This window comes from Dipteris shenzhenensis, chromosome 29 (assembly GCF_047967505.1).
Source record: "Dipteris shenzhenensis isolate YYH24624 ecotype China chromosome 29, Dip_SZ_1.0, whole genome shotgun sequence".
NCBI lineage: Eukaryota > Viridiplantae > Streptophyta > Polypodiopsida > Gleicheniales > Dipteridaceae > Dipteris > Dipteris shenzhenensis.
In genome coordinates, this window is record NC_141624.1 from 15,724,303 (window position 1) to 15,751,237 (window position 26,935).

The 26,935-nt window shown below is 42.2% G+C and overlaps 2 protein-coding genes across 2 annotated transcripts in view; both read right to left on the reverse strand.

The window, feature by feature from the left end:
- HINT3 (histidine triad nucleotide-binding 3) overlaps positions 1-7,635 on the reverse strand; it is a 29,217-nt gene extending 21,582 nt beyond the window's left edge. The window contains exon 1 of the mRNA XM_087401156.1: positions 5,988-7,635. Coding sequence (XP_087257282.1) covers positions 5,988-7,073 — 1,086 coding nt within the window. The 5' untranslated portion in view covers positions 7,074-7,635. The remainder of the gene's footprint in view (positions 1-5,987) is intronic.
- An 8,601-nt stretch (positions 7,636-16,236) lies between these two features.
- CLPP3 (CLP protease proteolytic subunit 3) lies at positions 16,237-23,917 on the reverse strand. Its single transcript, XM_087400680.1, has 5 exons — positions 23,492-23,917; positions 23,275-23,389; positions 22,934-23,109; positions 22,681-22,776; positions 16,237-16,732 (listed from the first exon to the last, which is right to left on the reverse strand). Exons 1-5 carry the CDS (start codon positions 23,777-23,779, stop codon positions 16,439-16,441), a joined length of 969 nt encoding a protein of 322 aa, XP_087256806.1. The 5' UTR covers positions 23,780-23,917; the 3' UTR covers positions 16,237-16,438.
- Between the last annotated feature and the right edge of the window lie 3,018 nt (positions 23,918-26,935).

A 26,935-nucleotide genomic window follows, 5' to 3' on the forward strand; every position in this document is an offset into this window, starting at 1 on the left:
GAGTGTGTTGATGTGATGTGTTGGTGTGTAGTACTAGAAGATCTAGTACTAGTGATTGTGTGAGTCACGTGTGAGTGTCACGTGTCACTATGGGACTTATCGCATATGCATTTGGTGCAAGTGTGTTAGTGTATAGCCTATATAAGGCTTGTACTTCACTTGTCAAGTCATACTTGATGAATGAATGAAAGCCTTCATTATGTCTTCATTTGAGTATCATTTCTTCACTCCCTAGCTTATCTCTCTCTCTCCCTCACACCCTGTTTCTAACATGGTATCAAAGCAGGTTCACCCTGCCATAGCTGTCTTGCCACGTCATCCCTGACCTAACCCTAACACTAAACCCTAAATCTGCTCAAACCTTTCTTCTCTGAGCTGCCTCAGCTGGAGCCTTTCCTTCTGCTCATTTCCGCCACAGTTCAGCTTCCTTTTAATCTCCTTCCAACTGCCTTCTATCCGTTTAGGGTTTCTGCATAGCCGCCATCCTTGCTGCCCTCATTCGCCTTTGTTTTGCACCTTTTTGTGACCATTTCTGCTCATTTTTCAAGAGGCGTGTGCACACGTGCTGCTGGTCGGCATCTTCTTCAAGTGGCGCCTGCATACGAGATGATTCAGAGCTGTCTCCTTCCCGTTTTTAGAGTTTTCAAGCCGTTGAAGCAGAGCTATCTACCTACATGCATTGGCTGCACATTTTCGTCACTTTTGGAGGCATTTTCAACACGTTTTGGAGCTGCTAATGCAATTTCGAGCTGTTTTGGTGCTGCTGCAGCATAACCGTCTACATCAGAGGTGACTTTGGGTGTTTTCCTCATCTGCTCCAGCATTTTGAAACCCTCAATCACCTTGGAGCTGCATTTCCAGCCACATCCGAGCTGTTCTTAGCCTCCAGCTCATCTACAACAGTCGGTTTGCATTGTGGAGGCCTGCTACTTCATTTCGAATTGTTCTAGCGAGCCACCTTCCACATGGACAGCCTGTTTTTACACTTCAGAGTGCTCTCGTGAGCTGTTCTAAGGAGGCTTCAGCACTCAATTCTACATTTCAGGGGATATACTTGCTGGTTTCTTATTCGGGTTCATTCAGTTCTCCATTTTGAGGCGTATTCTTGCTGCTTTTCCATTAGGAATTGCATTTTGGCACCTCCGAGTCATCCACTAGCCACGCCTTTCTCAAGCTGCTAATTCATTTCAAAGCCCTAGACACGCTCCTTTATTGGCTGGTTATCTATTCCCGCTTGCTATCTTTGCTACCTCAGTTTGACACTATGGAGCCTCGTCCTCGTGGTGCATACTCATCCCCACTCCTTCAGCTAGGGATGAGCAGCAATGGTGCTTATTGGTGTGAGGTTGTTCAACAAATTGCTTCATCAACGTGACCTCACTACTTCAGCTAAGGAGAGCTTGGACAAGCTCAATTTATGCTATATCTACTGGACCTGAGCAGGAAGCTTCATCTGCTATGTTTCATGATCTATTCCTCTCTGAGGAGGTAAATGATGCTTAGCTCTATGTGTGTTTGTGTTGAGCCAATAAAGGTTCTCAGCCTTCAGTTGTCCCTCTAAACAGAATGTATTTGGAGTCAATAAGAGGTACTCTACCCTGGGTTGTCCCCCAAAACTGAATGTACTTGTTTTTACTTTGGTTTGATGGTATTGACTACCCAGTTCAGAGTAAGGGGGGCGATGAGTGATGGTTTGCCCTTGCCGGTCGCAAGCTGACTGAGAAGTCACTATCGCACGGGAGGTGTTGGATGGTTGGACTTGCTCTTTGCAGTACTGGACAGCTAGCTATCCGAAGGTCTCTTACAACCATTACCCATTCTAGAAGGCAAATGGACTCACATAGCTATAGATTTCATCACAAGGTCACCTTCTATAGAGAGGGGATGGAATAGCATTTATGTGGTGGTGGATAGAATGAGAAATTAGGCTCACTTCAAACCCACTAAGACCCGGTATTCAGCATCACCACAAGTGCTTGGCGGTTTATTGCGCATGTTTTGAAGCATCATGGCTTCCCTCTAGAAATTGTCGGTGACATAGGTGCAAAATTTATGGGTCACTTTTGCCAGGCGTTATTCACAGCATTAGGTACTCTCCTCACACCTAACTGCTTCCCACCCTAAGACGGATGGACAGTCAGAAAGGGTGAGCAAATGGGTGGAGGAATAATTGAGGCACATTTGTCATGATACATAGAAGTCTTGGGATAAGTGGTTGGCTCTTGCTGCACTTTGTTACAATAGTACCAAGCACCTTTCTATTGGCATGAGCCCTTTTGAAGCAATGTATGGATGCAAGGTTGGGATGCCGCCTTTAATTGCAGACGTGGCTGTGAAAAATCAGCAAGCAAGAAGTGACTTGGAAAGATTGGATACCCTTCTACAATTGGCTAAGAAGAATATGCAGGATGCCCAAGCCAAGCAGAAGAAGTATGCGGATAAATGCAGGAGGTATCTCTCTTTTGAAGACAGAGATTATTGCATTACGCCTCCATAAGAACCATTATACCTCGCTCAAAGGTAACACCAACACGAAGCTTGCTCATAGGTATTACAGTCCCTACAAGATCATCTGCAAAGTTGGAGAGGTGACATATGAGTTGGAGCTACCTAGTACATCCAAGATTCATAATGTTTTCCATGTGTCCTTGCTGAAGCCACACGTAGGACAGCATGTCCAAGTTCTTCCTGAGCTACCACCTATGGAGGGGAAAAGTGGGAAACTAAGTTGTAGTGTAAGTCAACCCCCTACCACTCATGTACTATCAATTGATCTTATCCTACCCACCTCCTTTCATGCTCTCCTATGTGCCTACTCTCTCTCTCCCCCTACTCTCCTACTCTCTCTCTCTCTCTTCCCAATCTCTCCCCCCGCTTCTTCCCTCCTAGCTCTCTCTCTTCCTCTCTCCCTCTCTCTCCCTCCTCCTGTCTGCTTCTCCCTCCAGTTCTTGTCTGCTCCACCCTCCCCTCCTGCTCTTTATCCGTCTGCACCCCCGCCTAGCGCCTAGCTCCTCCCTCTCCCGTTTCTTTTCCCGTTCCTTCTGCATATCTCCTCCCACTCCTCCCATCTGCTGTAGTACCAGCACAGCAATAGCACACCAGCAAAGGGCGGCGCCCAGGACCAGGTCGCGGTGGCGGCGGCTTAGCAGCAATCCGTTTTCAAAGTCTAGGTCGCGTGGGAGGGGGCGGTCCTTTTTTCGCAGGTCATTAACCTAGGAGAGGCACAAGAACAACCTATCTTCAGCCCCCAGGCTGAGCTGAGCCTCGGGCTCAGTCTGGGGTGTTAGAGACAGCAAAAGGACCCCCAGTTATTCATAGGCCACCATGGAGCTCCCAAAGGTGAAGACCTTTGTTACAACCCCTATTAGTAAACCCTCCTACTCCAACATCACAGTAACACCCAGCCCATACACATTGCATTACAAGCGGAGGGTTAGCTCATACCCATAGAAGCAGATATGCTTTCTACAGTAGGAAGTAAGGGAGCTCAGACTTATGGTTGCAGCTCTCGGGAAGAAAGTGTAGGAGATGGAGAACAATGGAAAGCAAGACATCATTCAAGAAGCACTACACATACTCAGGGAAGCAGCACTTGCATCACAGTTGGTAACCAAAATCCAGGACGTGGTTACCAATGAGGTCAAATCAATCAAAGAGTAAATCTCAGCAATCATGGACAATAAAATCAACAAGAGTGAAGTATATGGAAAGGTACAAGCGTAGCAAAAAAGGGCTGCTAATGCTCGATGTCTATGCATTGGAGAACTACCTAAAAATTGGCATGAAGGGAGCCTGGCAAAAAAAATATCATAGCAGCAACCCCTCAGATTGCAATGAGAGGTACCAAGGTATGGATATCAGAGGAGCTCACCCCAATTCAGCTCAAGATGAAGTCCACAAAACTGAACAAAGTGAAGGACACTCACAAAGAAGGAAAATGGGCTGTCTACAGAGATGGAAAAGCACTTACATAGACTTTAAATCCAAACCCAAGGATTCTCAGTCATAAACTTTGGGAGTGGTATGTGCACTTCCAAGAGACTCACAGTCTATAACTGATGTTTGGTCTTTACCCCTTTTTGATGTGTGCGCTTTGTCTCATAGTCCTGCGAGGGCTTCTCAAGACGTTTTTCTTTCTTTCTCTCTCTCTCTCCTCCTTCCTCTCCCCTACCCTCTCCCCCTTTCTGGAAATTCCAAGGGTGTATACGGAACTCAACGTACGGACTGTACGGGTTCCGAGGTTCTGTGCAGATTGTTGTGTACGGTTGTACTACGGTTGTACGGTAAGGAATGATGGTAATCTTCTGACCTTGACAGACTATTTGTCCCTCCTTCACATTCACCTCTTGTACCAACATGGTGAAGTTGGTGAGAGCATCCAAATTGGGCTTTTGAAGAGCGAGTAAAGAGCTCCCATATATTCCCTAGAAAGCGTGCCCTAGCAGAGTCCCCCCAACTACAAAATTCCAGGGAGAAAAGAAGAGAAAGCTACAACTATTTCGGGCGGGCACATCCACATAACCTCCCTCACTCCCTATAGTACAGACAGGAGATGACCAGACTACTAGCAACATGTGGCACCGTATGGATCTGTAGTGGTAGCATGGCAGGTTCCATGGGCTGCTGATGTGGCATACAGTCACATAGACCTGTACAGATGCAGACATGGCAGCAGCCACATGTCGGGCACTGTTGCTGACATGGCAGCTGCAGTCGACATGCCACGTGGCAAATCAAATCAGGTTCACTGGCCTGAGGACATATCAGCCCCACCCATCGATGGGCTGTAAAAGTGAGGGTTGCCCTCTCACTTTCCATCAGTGCCCCTTCCATCGAGTGAACTAACAAAAATAACCCTAAAAGACTACATAAGGTCGAATTTGCACTAGAGACTGGGAGTAATTTGAACTATCCTGTCTCTCCACCTGCTATATGCACAACACAGATAAGCCTCCTGCCACTATTCCTATGCACAAGGAATCTTGTAGGCTGATGGCTGGGAGAGTCAAGTAGCAAAGAAGCCAACTCAGTTCACTCTGCAGTTCAGCAGGGCTACTAACCCACTGATGGATAAGAGGGTAATCACCAGTAGGGCATTTCCCTTGACAGGTGGATTCATGCACCTCCACATGCGACAGCCACACATGGCTTTGGCGACACCTGTCATGAGCCAATTGAACAGAAAAGCAAGATATGCATGTAACACCGGTCAGAGAAGTGCGCCTCTAGTGATATAACCAGCTCAAGTGAGGGGTTACTCCACAGGCTCTCTCACATCAAACTGTAATCACATAATATATAATACCAGTAGGTTAACCAAAATATCCTTAAGACACTACAAATCAGGTCAAAATTGAATCCCAGTCAAACTGGGCGCTAACTCAGATTTGTCTAATCTGCCCTTTGGTACAGATATAGATGTTGGCAACCGATTGCCAAGATCTATAAAAGCTCTACAAACACCCATGTTCAAAAAGTGAAAAGGGGTTCAAAGCTCTTATCTTTCCATTTACAGAGTTAGAAATACGTCTACAATAAAAAGAAGTCTCACAAACAGCTTAAAAGATTTCTATGACAAACATTGAAAGTTGTAGTTTGGGGTGTGATTGATGCCATACCAAAATATTTATCCCTTCATGAGACTAGAATGTATCCAATCTTACAAATCAAATTTTTGTATAGAACAAGCACCAAAAGCCTAAAATGATAAAACCACCACACAGGTGCTAGGTCACAGGGTAACCTGTCTGTTATTACACAACCTCGGGAACCTGAAAGAATGAAAACATGTCTCGAGCAATTTTACGCTTGTGGGCATTTCTTGAAGTTCGCTACACACAAGTAACATGGCTTCCCTAGCTACTATACACAAGTTGCTTTCTTAGAAACAGCTCCTTGAAGTTGGCTATACACAAGTAACATGGCATACCCCCTAGCTACTATACCGCATTCCGAGCTATAGCATTTGGATCCATCAAAATGCTCACCTTAAATGCAGGAGACCGGCCTTGAACAATGAGACAAAATATACAATCTTCTGTTGTGATCCTCCTCTGTCCCGTCATAGCGTTATTTCTACTCACTTTCATGCTCCCGGGAGCTTGATTCCTAAATTCTAGAGCCTGCGAGTTGGGCAGGCTCTGCCTACTGCGGAGGGAGTCTTGCTTGAACAGACTTTTGAAAATGGATCGAGTCATTGCGTCCCCTTCATTATTATCCACAGGTGCTTTGTAATGACCGTCTATGCCTTGGAGACCCTTGGTATCTTTGTTAGCTTCAGCTATGTAATTTGCCCGACCTCCGAAAGATTTCCCTGTGATCCGCGAACCCTGATTTGTAACTCCTAGATTGCTTTCCAGCTCGCGTTCCCCGTCCTCGGCTTGACCCTCAACTGCCAATCTGTTATGCTCCCTTCCTTCCTCCTGCTCGATTTCGAGTTTTAGAGCCGCCAGACGATCATCTTCAGTAAAATCTCCCTTTAACATCACCCTTGCATGGATTTTGTCGACCCCTGCGATGCGTGCGCCTCCTCCTCTTCCTATTTGGTATTTAAAAGCACCAGTGGTTGTTTTCGATATCTCTGCGCCTCTGCACCTCTGTAATGTGAGCTCATTTGAAGCAACATTGCACCTGCCAAAAGAAAGCAGATCGTCTACGAACTCAGGCGCGCACGATATAGAATTCCTCGTAACCTGCCCATTTGAGGCGTACGTGGAATTGTCTTCTTCAATTTGTCCTGCTGTTTTTATGAATCGACCATCTGCCATTTCTCCAATGCTAGAGGAAGAAAGCAAATGTCTTCCTCTAATTGATTGATCTTGGCTGTGCTCATGTTGTCTAGCTCTGCAATCCCTACGTTCATCCTGCTGTCTCAAGTCTTCTTTGCGGCGGTGAGGCAACAGCAAGTCATCAACGACAGTGATGGGCAAGTTCCACCTATCTCCAAGACCATCCGCTGCAGCTCCACTTCTGCTTTTCCCGTTCAGTATATCACAGGTGGCAGACTTTCCAGCTAACACACGGGAGCTGGGTGAAAGGTGTGACAATATGTTCTTCAATCTCCGTTCTTCCATCTGCTGCCCTCTTCCAGATCTCAACCAAACCCAATTTCAATTCGCAATCCTCAGCTAAAATTTGCCCACCAACATGCTTCATAGAACAATTCATCCTGCAAGCTCTTCTCGTCCAAAGAATCCAGCATTTCTTTCATGCTTCATGCAACAAATTCACCTTCGGACCTCTTTATCGCCCAAAACCTCCAGTACTCAGTGCAGAGAAATCCTGCGTGCTCGTTCTTCCATATCTGAGAATAATCTGCGTTCGAGCTGGCTTTCACGATAGTTTACGCATCCGTGACTCCGGGGGATCGGTCGATGATTCAATTGCTGGCACAAGATTCTCATCTTAGATGGTACGGCATTCTTTGGCAAGGATGAAAGGAACCAGGATCGATGGAATCCTAAAAATTGTCATCCGCAACTGAGATGAGGTTTGAAGAGATAGGGATGAGCGTCAGCAATTTGTCGATTCGTACTCTTCCATCGTCTGAGATTCGGCTTGTCTGTCCACAAGTAAATGGCTTAGCTTTGCAACATCAATTAGCCTTACCTTCAAATTAATTATCATGTCTTGTTCATTGGAGGGGGGGGGAGAGACCCCCTCACTCGACATTCGACACATGCACCACTTTTGGAACGTTCCCACACTGAATGCAATTGGATGCTTGTCGGAAGGGAGACCAATGCAAAGGTAAAGCCATCCGATGCTTGATGGAAGTCTGATAGATGCAATTGGACTACACAAGCACACAAAGTCTAGCACAAGGTTGGTATCCAATAAAAATGCAGAAACATTGCTTCTCTAAACATGTTCCGGCAATTCGGTCTTAACAGATTGCAACCTTGAGTCCATTGTCTCTATCTGATCTCAACAGATTGCAATCTTGAGTCCATTGTCTCTATAAAATATTCATGTTACAAAACTCAACTACTATAGACATAGTCTCTTTACAATGTTACAAAACTCACTCCCTACATTTGAAGATTGCAATGCCCTTCAAAGGGCATTTTGCCCTTTATAAGAAAGGCAAGAGAGAAATAAACCTTCAAAAAGAAGTGCCACATTTAAAACAAATTCTTGGAGTGCCTTTCAAAATTATCAAAAACATCTTGACTAGAAGGATGACCTTTCAGAATGAAATTCTAGGCTACCCTTCAAATTTGAGGCCTAACAAAAATCACTTCAGGGTAGAGCTTTGTGGACTTGGTCTTTCTCCTTATAGCTAGGACATTGAATTGTGGTGGCAATTTTATAAAAAATTATAATGAGTAGGAGTGGTCAAGGCAAAGTGACATGTTTGATTTTTTATTCTTGACACAGGCTCTCCATGGTAATGCTTTAGAGCTATCTTTAGATATTACTAGAATGCGTACAATAATTCTTGGTGATGTGCTTTCATTTGGAGCAACCTATGATGACCACTAAGCTCTTCTTTTCTCATATCGTTACTACTTTCTCAAGTAGTGCACCCATTATTTTTTAAGGCACTCAATGAGTGCAATTACGTTGTCTTACCTTTTTTTTTTTTACATGATGATATTGTGGTATAGAGCTACTATCCTATGCAAGAGTGACCTCGAATGTGTATGCGCCTGATGAGTGTGTGGAAGATTTTACAACACGCCTTTGCATAGTGAAAAGACAAAAGAGCGAAGCTAGACAATGAAATAGGACAAATTAATGAAAAAGTTTGTACAAGTCTGTTTGTAAAGGAAACTAGCAGTGGGCCCTTTTGTAGACATGTCTTTGTGGAAACTGTATAGAAGTTGAGCTTGGATAAGTCCTGGCAAGCATCACTTTTATTGAAGAGGGGAGTCTGCTTACCTGCCACCATCTAACAAGAAAACATGATGAGAACCACGTTAACTTAAGTTGGGAAGACAAGTGTCATAAACCCTCCTCCCGTGTTATCGGGGTCACAATAAAATAGACACTTAGCCATGAACTTAACCAGCATGATATGTAAAAAATTCAAGTGTTGATTAGGTAGGGTGTATAAGGTAAAAGGTTAGTTAGGTAGAAGGTTAGGTGTGGAATTGTAGTTACCAATAACGAGATTTTGGAGGGTAAGAAAGAATTACTTGGGAGATTAGTATAGGAAACCTTAAATGGGGATAAATAGCGGGGAGACTTAAGGAGACCCAAAGGAATAGATATTTAGAAAATCGGGGGGAATTTAGATATTGATTTTGAGAAGAGGGGAATTAGATGTAACCATATAGAAGGGGGGAATATTAAGAAGAGGAAAAATGGTTGTAAAAATATATAGAAAAAAGGTTAAAAGAGTGCTTTTTATTTAAAAAATTTAAGACTAGGGGGAAATTTTTACCTTTTAGCAAAAGTAACAAAAAAAAGAAAAGGGAGTGACAATTAACTTCTATGAGAGCATAAAATTAAAAAGCACTTTGGAACAAGTAATAAAACAAGAATTAACTAAGGTGCAAGCTCATGTTAGAGAAAGACCAATAATACATTAAAAAGGTTAAATAGGGCTTAGAGTTATAGCAAATCTAAAAAAGAGGGAGGGGTTATAATAAAGGATTTAAAGAGGGAGGGGAGGGGGGTATATAACTAAATAAGGGAATTACTAACAATATGAAAAAAAGGGCGAGGGGGGCGCGCGGGGGGGGGGGGGGTGAGTCCATAGCACAAAGTAAGCTAAAACTAAGGGTTAAGGTCCTAATATATAGAAAAGAAATTAAAACATTATAAAAGGACATATGTTATGAAAAAAAGGGGGCTTAGAGTTTAATGAAATTTGTATGAAAGCAAAGCAAGGCAAAAAAGGTTTACATAAAGTAAGGAAAAGGGAGGATTGTAAAAAAAGAAGGGGACAGGGTTTTTCTAGAACTAAGAGAGGGGGAGGGGGGGTAGTTAATAAGAATTAGCTAGGTAAAAAGTAACCTGTGAATCCTCGGTTCCAAGGAGAGGAGAAGGCACCCTGTTGTTGGACTAAGTGGCGATGTGCGGGGGATGAGACGCGGTTTGATCATAGATTTAGTGAGCAAAAAAAAGGGGGGGTCGTCAGCACAATATTGTGGCACCAGTGAGTTAATGCTGGTGGAGGTTTGTGCCAGAGGAAAGGAAATCCAACCTAGGACGGGATAGCGAGCCAAGGAGCTCAACTTCTACTGAGAGAGCAAGGGCAGAGGCAGAGCTGCAGAGGGCAATGAAGGCAGCGAGCGGGAAGACTAGCGTGCGGGAGGTCAATTATGGCCGTGGAGTCTCATTAAATAGGTAGGCCTAGTCGGGACTTCAAAGTTCAATAGATCATTGGGGATTTAAAGGGCATGAAAAGGCATGTAGTTATAGCCTTTACTGATCCTACCACTGCGTGCCAACAGGAGACACGGTACCTCAATATCAGTGTATTCAAAGGCAACTTAAGTTGGGGCTAACCAAGTTTTACATGATTCCTTTAGTGTAGGTTATGGGATACATTGGAAATAATTAGGATGCATAGGAAATAATTAGAGTTGTATCTAGGCAATAATTAGAGTTATATCTAGGAAAGTTTGCAATTAGAGTTGTATCTACCCCTAGGAAAGTATATGGGATACATAGGAAATAATTAAAGTTGTATCTAGAAAAGTTTGCAATTTTAGAAAAGTCTAGGGTACATAGGAAATAATTAGGGAAAATATATATTAGGAAATAAATAGGGAAATAATTAAAAAGAGTTTTAGAAGAAATTAGGAAAATTTAGGGAGAAATACAAAATAATTAGGAAAATAGGCAAAAAATATATAAAAATTAAATGACAATTTTAGGAAGAAAATTAGAAAAAATGGTAGGAAAAATATGGAGAAAATTAGGGGGGAGAAGGGGGGAGGGGGAAATTTTAAGAAGGGAAATGAATGAAGAGTGGGTGAAAAGAGGGAAATACTAGGGAGAGAAGTTGAAAGAGGGGTTTGGGGGAGGGGGGAGGGGGGAGGGGGGAGAACTAATGAGCAAGTGACCAAACCAATGGAGGAAGGGATAGTAAGTGTGTGTGTGTGTGCATGCGCGTGCATGCGCACATGTATGCATATAGCATTTTTGGCTTTTTGTATATATAATATGATGAATATTTGGAATGAAGCTGCTATGCTGTGTAAGGGAACAAGGATTACTAAGCTGCTATGCTATGTAAGGGAGCAAGATGGGAAGCCGCAGAGGGTTGTCTGACCATGTCATCATGCCAAAATGGGGCTCACTCCCACTTGGCACGAACTACCAACAAATGGGTTTTAACACTGTGAAAATTTGACGAATCTCAAGAGTATTAGCCCCATGAGTGACCACTCAACAGTCGAATGTCATTTGACATTTCATTTGATTGGTAGTCCATTTGGCTTGTTACTCGAGTTATATGTCATTTGGCAACCATTTGTGTTGTTACATACATTTAATTCATGATGGTTACATAATGTCATGAGTTTATATTATGGTTGCATAATGCCATAGTTATATTATGATTATTACATAGGCTAATGCATGTTCAGCTGCACATTGCTATGTGCCATAGGGATGATGGTCTTGCATATGCCTTCACCAATACTATGCCTCGTTAATAAAGTTCTTCTTAATGAGTACAAGTAATTCTCCCTCTTATGTATCATGGTATCTTCATTCCACAATATCTATTTTATATATTTATTTATTTATTTATTTATTTATTTATATGTAGAGAGAGAGAGAGAGAGAGAGAGAGAGAGAGAGAGAGAGAGTGTGGGAGGGAGGGAGCTTTTGGAATGTAGCAAGACTCACCTTATTCTCATGTTGCCTTCCATTAGCCTATAACCACAACTCAAAGAGCTCACATCAACCTGGCTCCATACTTTAAAAGGTGTGATCATTGTCCAAGCATTGGCATCATGCAAAGCATAGTACATTCACATATGTGGTGATAATTGCTCTTCATTGTTATCCGCAATCATCAATGTGTGAAGAAATAATAATGTTGATAAAGTATACCATGAATTTCAATTTTGATGCAACTCCATCAGCTGTCATCAACCCATCGCAAGAAGATGCGATGGAAATGCCATGAAATAGGTATTTATGACCCTAGCACTAATGGGGCCGAACAATGCACTACAACACCCCACCCACAACAAGCAACCATAAATTGCAATTTAGATGGAACTCCTTCACCCTTAACTAACCCACCCATAATAGCTTACCACTTGATTCCAAGTCCATCACCCTTACTTAACCACCCCAAGCAAATGCAATGGGCATTCCATGAGGTAGGTGTCATAACCCTAGCAGGATGGGCAAACCAGGCAGTACGACCTATGGTATGCATTTGGTTTTTTCAATAAACATTTTGTGTGTATTGAACATGCCAAGGACATATGTTGAAGGCTCTAAGGAGGTATGTTCTTTAGTCCTCTTCTCAAAGGAGGTGTGTCCTCTAGTCGTGTTCTCAAATTTGGCACCTTGACCTTGATTTCTATATGAAAAGGATATTGTGTGTTGTTGTACCAATTGAATGTGATTCTTCTACCTCCCTCCCAAGTCAGAGTCCCACCTTGATCAGTGAAAATTTGTAGCAATAGAGAAGTTGAGGGACCTACATAGGATCTCTTATGATGGTATGGCATGTGTATTATTCTTTCTAGTTTTGATAAGGGAACAATCGATCAATAACTTCCAACAAAGTAATGCTGACATTGTCGATCAATAACTTTTCGTCCACATTGTCCACCACAAAATAGATACTTCTAAGCATCAATCCAAGTTCATGAAAAAGGCCAACTAAGAAAATGTGATACTTGGAACTAGAATGAAAGGAGGATGTACTAGCAGTCATTAATAGGCCAAATACATTGGCTACATTGTTTAAAGAGTATTTGAGCCAAAACATTAAATGCTCATATTTCATCTTATGTTGGCTTGAGACTACATAGTTCAATGCAACTCAACACAATCTAAGAACATGATGTGAGCTATATAAACACTAGTCAAAGAAGATGGTAGGGTTATCCCCAGATGAGCAAGGGTGAAGGACTTGCAATATATTTCTCCTTTACTAGCCATCTTGTCAAAGAAGATGGTAGGGTTATCCCTAGATGAACCAAAAAGATAGTAGGGTTATCTCCAAATGAACAAGAGTGGATGACTTGCAGTAGCTTGCTCCTCTACTAGCCATCTAGTATTTTGCTTTTGGATGCAATGGGGAGTGGCATGATACAATCCAATCTACAATGACAGCCATTGCATGTCGCACTATTGCATATGCTCATATATTTATAAACAAAACTATATCTGTACAAATAACATAGGATACCACATATAACAATATTTGTTTATACTTTTGGTTTTCATCTTATGGATTCTTGATGTCATCTATGATGTGGCTTCTTTCTTTGTATCTTGTGAGTGATTCTTTGAAATCGCATGGGTGAATGGAATATGATCTATGGCATATTTGTGCTTTGTAATTCACTAGAGGAGATCAAAGATCTAACTTAGTATTGGCCTAATGGTGAACTCCAAGTGAAGAATGATTGACAAACAAAAGGAAATACCTCATGGCAATACTGTAATATTCTTCATTGGTAGCTTGGCCACATTGTATGCCCTTTTTTGGGACTTTCATTGTAAGGAGACAAAAGTATGTCCCCATAACATTGAAAAAATAAAAATTCTTATTAATTAGTTGTGGGGAAAAGAAGAGGGGTGAAAAGGAAGATGGAAAGGCCATGATTATACTAAGGGATAAAGGGGGGGGGAAGGAGTTTCAATTAAAGAACAATAGCATTAGGGGCATTAAAGGAGCCACGTGAGGTGAGATTGGGGAAGGGAGGAAGGGACCACTTATGAAGGAGGCATTAAAGAGGGACATGGAGGGGAAGGAGGGACCATTTATACTATTGTATTTATCTTTAGGGATGCTATACTACTCTCTAGCTTAGTGATAGAATTCAAGTGTGTGAAATAAAAGATGTGCACCCCATTAAACCATGGACAAATACAAATTAATTAGCCTCCATGGACCAAAACAAATAGGAATAAAGTTGAGTGAGCGAAGCATGTCCCACTAATATTGACAAATCCATGTCCCCCTTTCGAATATAAAATCAAAATTCGATTGGTATTAGTTTACGCCGCCTCCATGTATAAGTGTAAAGCTTGTCAAAAAGCTTCAAACTTGGGTAATGGAAGCACTTTCATGAAGATATCTACCTGCTATAGCTCACCAAGAGTGGATTCACTATGCTCCACTCAACTCTACTTGTATTTGGCATATGAGATTGTGTCGCATTTGGCACTCGGTTGTGACTGCTCGTCCTACTTTTTTTAAATAGCGGTTGATTATGGGTAAACTATCTACTAAGGATGAGGTTACCATGTGGAAGGATGTGGTGTCTTCTGTCAAGTGCATTTTGAGAACCATTTCCTTATTTTCTAGGGCTGCCCAACAAATTCGGCTTGCCTGGAAGTTTCTTTTTAAGTGAATGTCTCTAGCAAGATCTCGATATTGATTCAGTGAAAGCAAGCCCTTCTAGGAGCCAAAGGCAATCTTAATGGCTCCCAACTATGAGTTTGGTCCCAATTACGGGCTGTTTTTCCATGTAGGCTTTGGTTGATCCATAATAACATAATTTTCCACTTGTTTTGCCCTAAGGCTTACTGAGTTTCACCAAGAGATTTTAGATGTCCTTCAAGTATATCTAGTAGGCATTCTAACTATGCGATAGCACACCGTGCTCTGAGTTCTATCTTAGTTTTGTAACTTAACTTTTCTTTAATTTGCTCGACCAAAAAAAAAAAGAGTACTGTCAAAGGCAATCCAAAAACCAAGACTTGTGCATCTTCAAACGAAGAATTTGTAGAGCTGATCTCTAATTTTAAAAGGACATGGTAGTGAACCCACATTCAAAGAAACTCTATCCTTTGCCATGTAAAACCTTAAGCAAAATACTATTTTTTGTCAAGCTTCCTTTGTAGTGCAATTTAGAGCCTTCTTTAAGTTAGTAACTGATAACAAAAGAAACGAATTTTGTTAATAAATATACCTTTGTAAGACTAGAATATATCCACTCGTACAAATTTAGATTTTTTGTTGTTCTAAAGTCCGAAATTCTACAAAGAAAATAAAAGAGAAAACGAAAGAGAAGAAAAATGAGGTAACAAAATTTTTGAAAAACAAAAGGTAGACATACTTAGCAAGTAAAGCAACACTTATGACGTCATTAGTGCCCAAGCATAAGCAGTACGTCAAATAAACAAAAGAGAAAGATGCAAGAAATAAAAAGAAAGGAAGAAGGTGACTAAGCAAAAATAAACAAACAAATCAAAATCTACTCTCTCTCTCTCTCTCTCTCACGTAGGGATGAAAGAAAGAATTTACAGAATGAATGAAGTATTTAAAACATTAAAAACTAACTAAACCTCTTACACCTATGTACCGCTTCCTACAAAGATGCAAAATTACATTCCTACCTTAGAAACCACATGCATACTCAATCAAACTCTCTTTTGAAAGTAAAAGAAAAACGGGCTGTTCAGCTCTTGGCCATAATCAAAATTATTCTATAGGATGTCAAGCTTCTTCATAAAATTTCGAACTCTTGTCAATAATTGATGAGACACATTACATTATTCTCCCCTCAACTAGCTTCCTAGGGATAAGAGACTAATATTTTCTAGTTCAACAAGTATCGTCCCCATTTCACATGGTCGTATGCATGCTCTTTGGGTTAATGGGACGAATACAAGGGAGCCTTTAAGCCATAACCGTTCGACAATTTGAATTCTAGATTGGATAAGTTATCAAAAGCTGGCTACTGTCTTATCCTTGTGATTTCACTCACTCGATGAACATATACCTAGATGAATCCAGGGACATTCCCAAACGCATCCCTTAAAAACACAACATAGTGCAGTTTCAATCTCATGATAGTCACTCATAAGGTTGAAAACCATAAACTCGATCACGCGTAGCAGGGACTAGCTACTATGACATCCCCACTGATGTCATCAGCGCCCCACAGTGGGTGTAGACCATAGTATAAAAATATGCTCTCATACATACAAATCCACACACCCACACATACTTGAGCATCCGTTTATACAAAGTCTTTGTCCTGAGTTTCTGTCGGCACTCAATGAACATAACTCTTTGGTAATATACCACATGCCAAAAAAAAGTAAGATATGAAACACAATGAGAACAGAACCCCCATCCACAGGAAGGTACAATTTCATTTCATATTAAAAGATTAGACCTTGGATTACATTTTGGGTTGTATGCTGAATTAAAAATACACCTTTCTACACTATCCATGTTTTTCAATACTATGTCTGTGAATTGCAATCCACACAGACAAGAATAGCTGAAACACTCACAGCTAAGACCTGAACTCAGAATACATGTCCACATGTAAGTTTAAACTGCAGCTGGTTCCTCTTCTTTGTTCTCTGATCCTTCTTCTTTGCCTTTGGATGGCTTGTCCTCGTCTGGCTGTTTCTGTGGGAATGATATTTCTGAGGGTAAAATCTTTCGCTCCTTTCCCTCTCTTACTGTCCAGTAATCCCAAACTTTTGATTTTGGTGGCTCCTTGGCCTCTCCAATTGGTGCCACAAGGCCAGGCTTACCATCATCTACAACCGCATCTACAAGTCCATAGTTCTTTGCTTCCCACGCATCCATGAAGTAGTCCCGATCAGTGTCCAATTCAATCTGCCAGTTGACAAAACAATCGACGACCATAAGAATCTGGGAAAATCACTTAATATTATAAAGTTATTACAGATCTGCATCTCTATTGCTAAACTGCACACACAAGGACAGGTTGTGGCACATGAAAACTACATCTGGTTGCTAAGCAAGACTCTTTACTGGAAATTTGATAGGTTTTGCCACATGAAAACGTAATATCTTGTCCTGCCTCCTGAAAGGGAGATTCTTGCTCACAAATAGATCACATCCACTTTCTATTAAAAGACTGCTTAACTGCAGTTTCAAAGCTGTAGTACGGCAGAAATAAATTAATCAACAATTGAATATAAGATACGATTCAGGAATCAGGACATTTCAGGAGGGAGTTCCGCATCTTATGCAACAAAAAATTGCGTAGTGTGCAAGGCATGCTTCGCAATTAAGTATCTTGCCTCATGTCCTGAATGTCATCTTCTTTCCAGAGTCGAGCAGGAGGCAAGATGGGATATTAGGTTTGTTACAACCTATCAGATTTATTTTTTAAAGTTGTGGTTAAGAAATTTCTTTATCATGTGGTACAACTCATCTTTGTGTGTCAGTTTAGCAATAGAGATGGAGATCCTCTAATATTGAGACTATCAAATGGGGTGTCATTTTTTAAAGCCCCTGTGCTGCCCTCGAAGCTCCCAGAAATCCTGGGATGGATACATATAAGGCCTCACAACACATCTATTCAAGGTCCCCTTAGGTCCAATGTTGCGAGTGGAACTACTAAGTCCACTTGTCACCCCAGGAAAGGGGACAGGCAAATTTCTCTCGACGCCCCCCCGTTGTCCCAACCCAAGCTACCACATCACCCTGATGATATCCAGCTGCCCAATATGGGGCCCAACTGCCCTCAAGGCACATCACGTGCCTGCGATCCAGTTTCAAGCTGCCACAGGTACACATCACACCACTTCAGCCAGCTGCTGCTGCCATTGCCGACAAGCCTGCACACACAGTTCACTGATCAAGCTTGCTCACCACCACTGCTAACAGAGAGCCCAGGGACTCTGTTACCATGTTAAACCCCTGCAGGATCCACGTGTAGACCACGCTCACACCCACACAGTACACTGGGTACAGGGGTCCCACACCAGCCTCACAGCCTTGCAGCCTTTAAACTCCAAAAACTATGTAAAGGGAAACACCATATATATTCAAGGTCCCCTTCAGATCTATATTACATGTGGGACTTTTAGTCAGCCTCCCCAGTCCATATGCCACCCTAAGAGAAGGGAGGGGCCAATTGAGGAAGCAATTTTGTTTGTCTTAAAGGCATTGAAGCAATCTATGGTGGTTAGGACAATAATGCTCGTCAATTATATTTTTAAACAAGGTGAATTTCATTCAATGGGCCTGCCCAATGGAAATGCCATGGGATGGGAAAGAAATAAAAATGCTGAGAGAACAAATGCTACAAGAAGTGAGAGAGCTATTTAAGGAGGCGCTGGCAAAGAGAACTACATCAATAGCACAGGATCAATTTTAATACCGGTGTTCGAGAAATGGGTTCCTCGATCTGTAGATAGAGGCAAGTGTTGTTTCTAGGTCGGAGGATGGAAACGCAGACACAGACAACGAGGCTAGTTGTGTAGAGTCTTGCACATCAGAATTGCTCGCACATTTGAAAAAAGACAAAGCATCCCACGTTTCCAGATAGTCTATGCCACACCCTATCTCAGAAATAATCGAAAAGAACCAACAAAATCTAGAAATTTCTTCACTGATTTAGCAGGATAACATGTCAACGACCACAATCAGGGAAGAAGAGTAGCGCAGAACCAGCATCCAGATCTATGGCCGAGGAATGGAGAACATCAAGGGTACTTACAAGCAAAGAGGCGGAGCTAGAGGCAACAAGTTGTCATCCCTACCAAGTGGAGATTAGAACACCAATGTGAACGAAATACATAGACATCCCCTTGCAAGATTTTCGAGAGCGAGGTTGGCTTCTTCCTAGCTTTTCTTAATAGCTCGAAAGAACAGGCTACTTGGGAGAGAGGACAGTAAATATGTTCGTGAATTCTATCGTAACCAAAATCTTTCTTCCTCTCTCTTTCCCCTGTCCCTCCTTCCCACTCTGTTCTCCCCACACACAATGGCTCGCAGGTGCATTAAGCAATGCATCGTTTTACATGGTTTGCATGTTTTGACGGTCAACAATTACAGTTGCTTAATCCTTGGTGTTTGGACTCCTTCCGATGCGTTGCTCAGTGCGTAGTGCATTTTAGCGTCCTTATCTGTGTGTGCCTTGTCTCACTCCTGCCAATATGCCCCTCTTCAGACCCAACACATCGTCAACTCTGCCTCGCACTAGATACCCGGCATTAGCGACGACCTGCTGAGGAATGGGAAAGCAGGAGCATAGGGAAAGAGAAGGCCAAGCGTGGGAGATGGATCGCATGCAGAGAATGCTCCAAAAGGGGACGTATGCCAGGACATGCTCCAAGATATGATCCGACAGGTAATCCCACATGCTTGGCTCCATATTTTTGACCACAACAATTTCAAGGCTACTGCTACCAGCGCCTTGGGCCTGCACTGCAAGAGGATCAGATGGCAGCGTACCGGAAAGGTGAGCATCATCGGTCATGGGCAGATCTTGGGCAACAATCCTGTCATCCGCAGGCGCCATCCTGGGAAGGTGGGTCGGAATCTGCTCCATAAAGATGCAAGCTGTTGCATCGCTGATACCCGGATCGGCTCCCAGGTGGGCAGGAACGCCGTGGCTCGGGCAGAGCTCAATACTTGAGAATGCTCTTCTTGGAGAGGCATTGGAGGGAATGCGGTGGAGACTCATTCGAGAGAGGAGGCGATGGGAAACTGGGGGATGATAGCCAGTCCAATTCCTAGACTGTCTCCGCGTGCGATCCATCCTCCTCCAAAAAGGAGGAGGTTGGGGAGGATAATGTTGGCGAAGATGGGAAGGAAGCCTTGAATTGGAAGGGGAAGGAGAGGATGGATGGCATGGGACCTGCAAATTTGCAGGTTATTAATCTACAATCAATGAACTCGCCTAAAATTAGTTTCGGTTCTAGGAACAAAACGGCGCAGCTCCCACCTGCATCAAATGCATGCATTGAAAGCCCCCTATAACAGCCAATGAAATTGAAGAATTTTTTAAAATCCAAAAACCCCTATTTTTCCTTTTGAAAGAACTCGAACCTTCACTAAGACCTTCCCTAAAGGGCAGGCCAAAAACTGCACAGTACCTTTGCAAGCTTTGCTTTGCATTATAGTTATCCTAGCCACTTGTTCATTGACGAATACTTGCTCAACATGTAGCTCATAGATTGCAAACTACATTTCAATATCTTAACAGGCTAATGACAAGTAATAAAACTCTTCTCCATGTGACCACCAGGTTAGATTGTCCTTGGAGGTGAACACGTTAAGACCTATATACAGCATGCCTGCACATTACTTGCACAATTTCTTTTTGCATAAGATGGGGGACTTTATCCTAGCCACTTGCTCATTGACGATTACCTTGCTCAACATGTAGCTCATAGATTACAAACTACATTTCAATATCTTAACAGGCTAATGAAAAGTAATAAAACTCCTTTCCCATGTGACCACCAGATTTGATTGTCATTGGAAGTGAACACGTTGTGACCTCTACACAGAATGCCTTGCTTAATGAGCAAAATTGTAGAGCCTTCGAATCATTAAAATTTTTGGAAAACCTTACCTTAATTTTTCGTTGGGCCAAGACCAGGACTAATACTAATTGAATTTCCTATTTTTCAATGTATGGGGGGACATAATTGCGCAAATTTTTTTTGCATAAGATGGGGGACTTTATCCTAGCCACTTGCTCATTGACGAATACCTTGCTCAACATGATTGCAAACTACATTTCACTATCTTAACAGGCTAATGACAAGTAATAAAACATCATAAGCTTTTGCTTTTTAATTTGTTAAGATTTCTTTTCCTATGAATTCTTGAGTGACCTTTTTTCCTTTAAAAACAAACCGTAAATTTATTGTATTTGAACTTTTTTCTTTTAGGTACGTGTTTGGTTTAGAAAGTTGTACATTTGGATCTATTCATAAACAAAGATACTCCTTTCTAGTATTCATTATTGCATGAGCCCTTTTTTCAGTTTTACAAGAATTGATTCTGATTCCAATGATGTACATGCTAAAAGTGGTGTACATGCTATTAATATTACATGTTTTTTACCTTCTATATCTATGCCTTTCTGGATCGTGACAGGCATCCTTGATACTTTTTTACAGGTGTTTATGAAGCATTAGAACTGAGGGATGGTGGAAAGGATTACCTTGGCAAGGGTGTATCACCTTCCCCAAGTGACCACCAGATTTGATTGCCACTGGAAGTGAACACGTTGTGACCTATTCACAGCATGCCTTGCACACTACTGCGCAATTTTTTTTTGCATAAAATGGGGGACTTTATCCTAGGCACTTGCTCATTGACGGATACCTTGCTCAACATGTAGCTCATAGATTGCAAACTACATTTCAATATCTTAACAGGCTAATGACAAGTAATAAAACTCCTTCCCCATGTGGCCACCAGATTTGATTGTCATTGGAGGTGCACGTTGTGACCTATACACAGCATGCCTTGCACACTACTTGCACAATTTTTTTTTGCATAAGATGGCGGACTTTATCCTAGCCACTTGCTCATTGACGAATACCTTGCTCAACATGTACATATACCTTTCTAAGACTAGAATATATCCAATCATACAAATTTAGATTTTCTGATGTTCTAAAGTCCAAAAATCTACACAGAAAAAGAGAAAACGAAAGAGAAGAAGAAAGACGTAACAATTTTTTTTTTAAAAACAAATGGACAGACTTAGCAAGCAAAGCAACACTTATGACGTCATCAGTGCCCAAGCATAAGCAGCTATACTGGCTTTTTAAAGAACCACGGAGTCTCTTGGGCAACATATAGCTCATAGATTGCAAACTACATTTCAATATCTTAAGAGACTAATGACAAGTAATAAACTCCTTCCCCATGTGACCACCAGATCTGATTGTCATTGGAAGTGAACACGTTGTGACCTTGCTCAACATGTAGCTCATTAGAAAGAACCAAAGAGTCTCTTGGGCAACATGTAGCTCATAGATTGCAAACTACATTTCAATATCTTAAGAGACTAATGACAAGTAATAAACTCCTTCCCCATGTGACCACCAGATCTGATTGTCATTGGAAGTGAACACGTTGTGACCTTGCTCAACATGTAGCTCATAGATTGCAAACTCAATTTCAATATCTTCACAAGCTAATGACGAGTAATAAACTCCTTCCCCATGTGACCACCAGATTTGATTGTCATTGGAAGTGAACACATTGTGACCTATACACAGCATGCCTTGCAAACCACTTGCGCAAATTTTTTTTGCATAACATGGGGGGACTTTATCCTAGCCACTTGCTCATTGACGAATACCTTGCTCAACATATAGCTCATATCTGATTTTCACCGATGCTATAACGATAAACATGGGATATGATAATTGGAAAAAAGCCAGAAGCATTTTAAAAAACAATGCATTTAAAATACAGCATTAAGGCCAAACAATGAGTGGAGGAAACGACCAAGATACTTTGGTTCGGGCAGAGGGGTAAAAATCAATCTGGAAGACACCAAAAAACACATAAACAATGCATCAAGCAACAGTTGACCATAGAACCTCTCAGTCCCTATGCATTCCCTCCTCCCCCCTTCTCTCTACCCTCTCTTCCAAGGGTCACTCCTTGAGCAGTCCATCAATCGTTGTTCTCCGTTCATTAGTAAAACAGCTTGCAGACTACGTGTTCTACTTGCACACAGATGCTTCCGCTTGGCCTCTGACAAACCACTAAATCTTGTACAAGTCTACGACTTTTAGTCAGCATAAAGAGATCACAGGAATTCAAATTATGAATACCTGCTCTTCAGATTTGCCAGTTAACCGGGACATGATTTTTGTCAGCTTCACTTTGTGATACATCATTTCTCTCACTTGCAAACCTACTTCAATCGCCTGAAATTACACCAGCAATCATCCAACAATAAGGCTGGGTATGTGAAGCAAACTATAATAGGCAAGTTACATGAGACATTAAGGAGGCCAAGACGAATATACATGAGAAGTTAGGGCTACGAATTCAATGACAAAGGAAGATGGACTGATAACCAACCGAGCCTTGTGCTCCACCAAGGGGTTGATGAATCATCACCCGTGCGTTGGGCATACAAAATCGCTTTCCCTTAGTACCGGAAGCTAGTAAGAATGCTCCCATAGATGCAGCTAAACCAAAGCAAACTGTCGAAACATCTGCCTTGCATAATTTGATGGCATCGTATATCCCCATCCCTGCATAGATCAAAAAGTGGTGATAGTTTGAGCTGAGTTAGCCTTTTTTTTTCCTATTAGCAAAATAAATAGTAATGCTTTAGCCTTTCCATTAGAGATTAGACTGAGCTAATTTTTTCCTTTTTTCCCCCGAACAAGCGCAAATGCTATCTTCTCAATCCATACCGGCAGTGACAGAACCTCCAGGAGAGTTGATAAATAGCTTGATATCCTTCGTTGGATCATCAGCATCCAACAGCAACATTTGGCTAATAGTCACATCAGCGCTAAAGTCATCCACCTGCCGAAATTGGCGTTACCCACTCTCAGAACTCCGCTCCAAGAGAAGACGCTTTCCTTAGCACACTTAACGAAACAACTGAATTGAATGGAGAAGAATCACCTGCGATCCGAGAAAGATAATCCGCTGCTTGAGAAGCATGGAAGCGGGATCGAAATCCTGGGATTTCAACGTGCCGGGGGCATAGGAACCGCAGGGGGTAGGAAGCTGGATTAAAGCCTGCACCCTGTTGAACCCACATCGGGCTCTGTGATGGGAAGGCGATGGGAGCCGCAGATTCAAACCAAACCAGGGGGTCCTGCAGGATGGGGTCTGAAAACTGTGAAATGGGGAGGGCTCGGGTAAGGAAGAGATGGATGGAGGAGGGGCTGAAAGCAGAGAGGGAGGCATTTCGAAGGCGAAAGCCTGAAAGCGATGAAGGGGGAAGGGTACAGGTTGTTCATAGCTCCGCCATAACCAACAGCTTCAACTGTACACAGCACTGCAATTCATACATTCAAGATGAAGATAAAGGTGAAGATGAAGACAAGATTCTTTCATATAACAAGGTCTTTGTCAAACTTAGCGTTGACCTATCAACCTGACCATTGGTTTAGTTTACACTCCACCGAGATTTAACAACCTCACCATTGCTTTAGTTTCCACTCCAGGGTCGAATCTCCGCCTCGTCCCATCAAGCAACATTCAGAAAGTGAATCTCGTTTCCCTATTTCTGATGCACTCCACATGTGTCTCACATCCAACGGTCCAAAAATGGCTCTGCACACATGCCATTACATGAGGGATCAAATCACGATGGTCCACGCGCATCGTTCGATGACACCCTTCTCAATGATCGTACTGGTACACGTGGCCCATGGGGAATGGGCCCTTGGGTCAGAAAGTGTCCGAGAAGTGGCTCACGGCCTGCCACTTTCAGGGCACTTTCCTTCATCCCATTCCCCAATTTGTCAACTTGAGCATTTAACCTAACCATCTTACCATTCAAGCACATGGAGGCCTTTGAAACTTGATTTCAAACCAGATTCGCCTACCAAAAACCAAGTTGCTAATCAAATTTCATTCACGCGCCAGCCAATTTTATGAGACTAGAAGCAGGCGTTCAGGTTGTGCGCATGATGTGTGAACATGCCTGGAAATAGTCCAAAGCAATCATTGCTGCTGGTTTTTTCATAAGCCCCTACTTAGAAGGAGGGGTCTGTTGGGCAACCGATTTTTTCGTGGCTTACAACCAAGCTCTTAAAATCTACTCCAGGTTCCCAAACCAAGCTACTCACGTGAATATGCTCTAAAGAGATAATGTGCACCTCAATTCACATATAATTGAAAGTAGGGGTGGATAGGTAGGCTATGGTTTTCATTGATTTAAAATCTATATAGGCTATGTGCTTTTTTTTTAAAAACAAAAAATAGTAGCTTTTTTTATATATGGTTTGTGTGCTTGACCTAGCACAGTGCTAGGTACGCATGACTCCTTGATCAATACTTGCCTTCTCCAGTTTGCTGCTTATCTAGTTTAATCCCACACCTGTTCATAGGGCTCTAGTTGCTCTTTAAGCGTAGGCCTTGAGGGTTGTCCCTCTCCCTAGCTACATCTTGTATTGGTTCTTTTGGGATTGACACCCCCCCCCCCCCCCCCCCGACTATGTGCATTTGTGTAGGCTATGTGCATCTATGTCGTTGAGTTTGTAGCCCAATTGGCCAAAACCCTTGCCTCTCTTTAGGAGCTCTTGGGTTCAAGTCTCAATGGACACCCTAACAAGTGTTGCAAGTTACACACTTATAGACCACCATTCCCATGTGATACATCTTCATCGACAATTGTGCAAGGTTTTATCTCGCCACCTTGACTTACACCAATCACCTAATGGCAACATGTTGTGCAAGATGCCATGCCAAATGTTGGTGATGGTCCTGATGTAGTGCTTGGCTAATTGGCAATTATTTGGAGGGGTATACCTCCCTAATGGTATCATGAGTGATGACAATTTGAGTATGTATGAGTAATGTGAGGAAAGCTTGCAATTACAAAGGTGCTAAAAAAAAGAAATGTGCATCTAGGCCTATTGCCTATTACAATGACTAGCTGGCAATTGGCCATTTTACATTCCCCTAGTGGGTATGCAAGCTATGGTTATCTTGATTTAGAGTCTATATAGGCCATGTACATCTAGGTCTATTTTAATGACTATCCTTTGATAAATTTGCATCTCATTGCATACATTTATCGACCGAACCTAATATTTTATAGTTTCTTCTTATCATAGAGCACATAATTGTTAACTCGGAACTCGACTAATCCTACTAATTTATCAATTCTTAAAAGAGAAAAGAAAAGAACAAGTAATATCATTGAGACAACACACGACACATTGTTTATCGAGACCTAACCCTCCTTGCAAATGTCAAGGGTAGTGCTTTTATTACTAAGGTAGTGATGGTGGCTAGAGATTGTCGCCTACTCATCTTCTCTTCCTTATTTTAGAGATTGAGGTGTCAATCAAGGGGCTAGCCACGTGTCCTTCATATAGCTCTTCTCCTAGATTTATGAAAACATATAGGAGAGTCCCACATGTCCTACTTGCATGATGAGACGGTTGCAAGTTTGGCCTTCCCCAACCCCCCTTTATCCTTCCTGAGCTCTACCTCCCCCCCTCCCACGAACGTGCTCTAATAATTCCCTTGCTTCGTCCTCCAGCCCATTCCTTTACTACATGTAGATCTCTCTTTAACTGTTTCATGTTCCCTTCTTCATGATTGACCCATTTGTGCATCTGTTTCGTTTGGTCAAGATTGTGCCAATTCTTTCTTCATGCACTCCTGCACATTGATGCATCGTCATCAACCATTACGCAATGCTTGCACTAGGAGGTAGACATCCTCTCTACTATATGGCCTTGTGCAGCTTTCACTGCAATGATTCAAATGGACTTCTGCCCTTTCGGTTAGCTGAGGACGTTGTTGGAGGGTGACCAGTCGTGCCTGCTCATTATCCAATGCTTTGGTGGATGCACTTCTCAGGTTTCTTAGTATTTTTCAAGAATCAGTTGCAAAGTCTCCAAGATTCTTAGTTTTCCTTGGCAGTACTAAGGAGTTCTTAGTTTTTGTCCATAGGAAGGAGCTTTGACAGATTGAATTAGGGACAAAGGGAAATGATCCACGTCCATTGGGAAAGAGAAGATGAATGGAAAACGATTTGCTGTCCACTAGAATAGCCGAGAGGCTGCAAGGCCACTTGGGAATGCCAAGAAAGAATGATTCACGTTGGTGGCTGATTATAGCGAAACGACACTATAGAATGTGGAGCAATCTCGGCAACAATAGCAAGAAATAGCATCTCAAGGCGTTGTAAATGATGAAGTGCCAAGGAAAGGAACACTGTAAACGTTGGATCATCTCTTGAGGAAGTTTAGCAAAAAGGGACAATATATATACAAGTCTCATATTCTCCTAGAATCCCCCATTTCTGGCCACTATGGGATATCAATTCAAGAAGAGCGTGAGCTCCCCTTATCGTGCATTCTCTTCTTCCCTACAGAAATGATG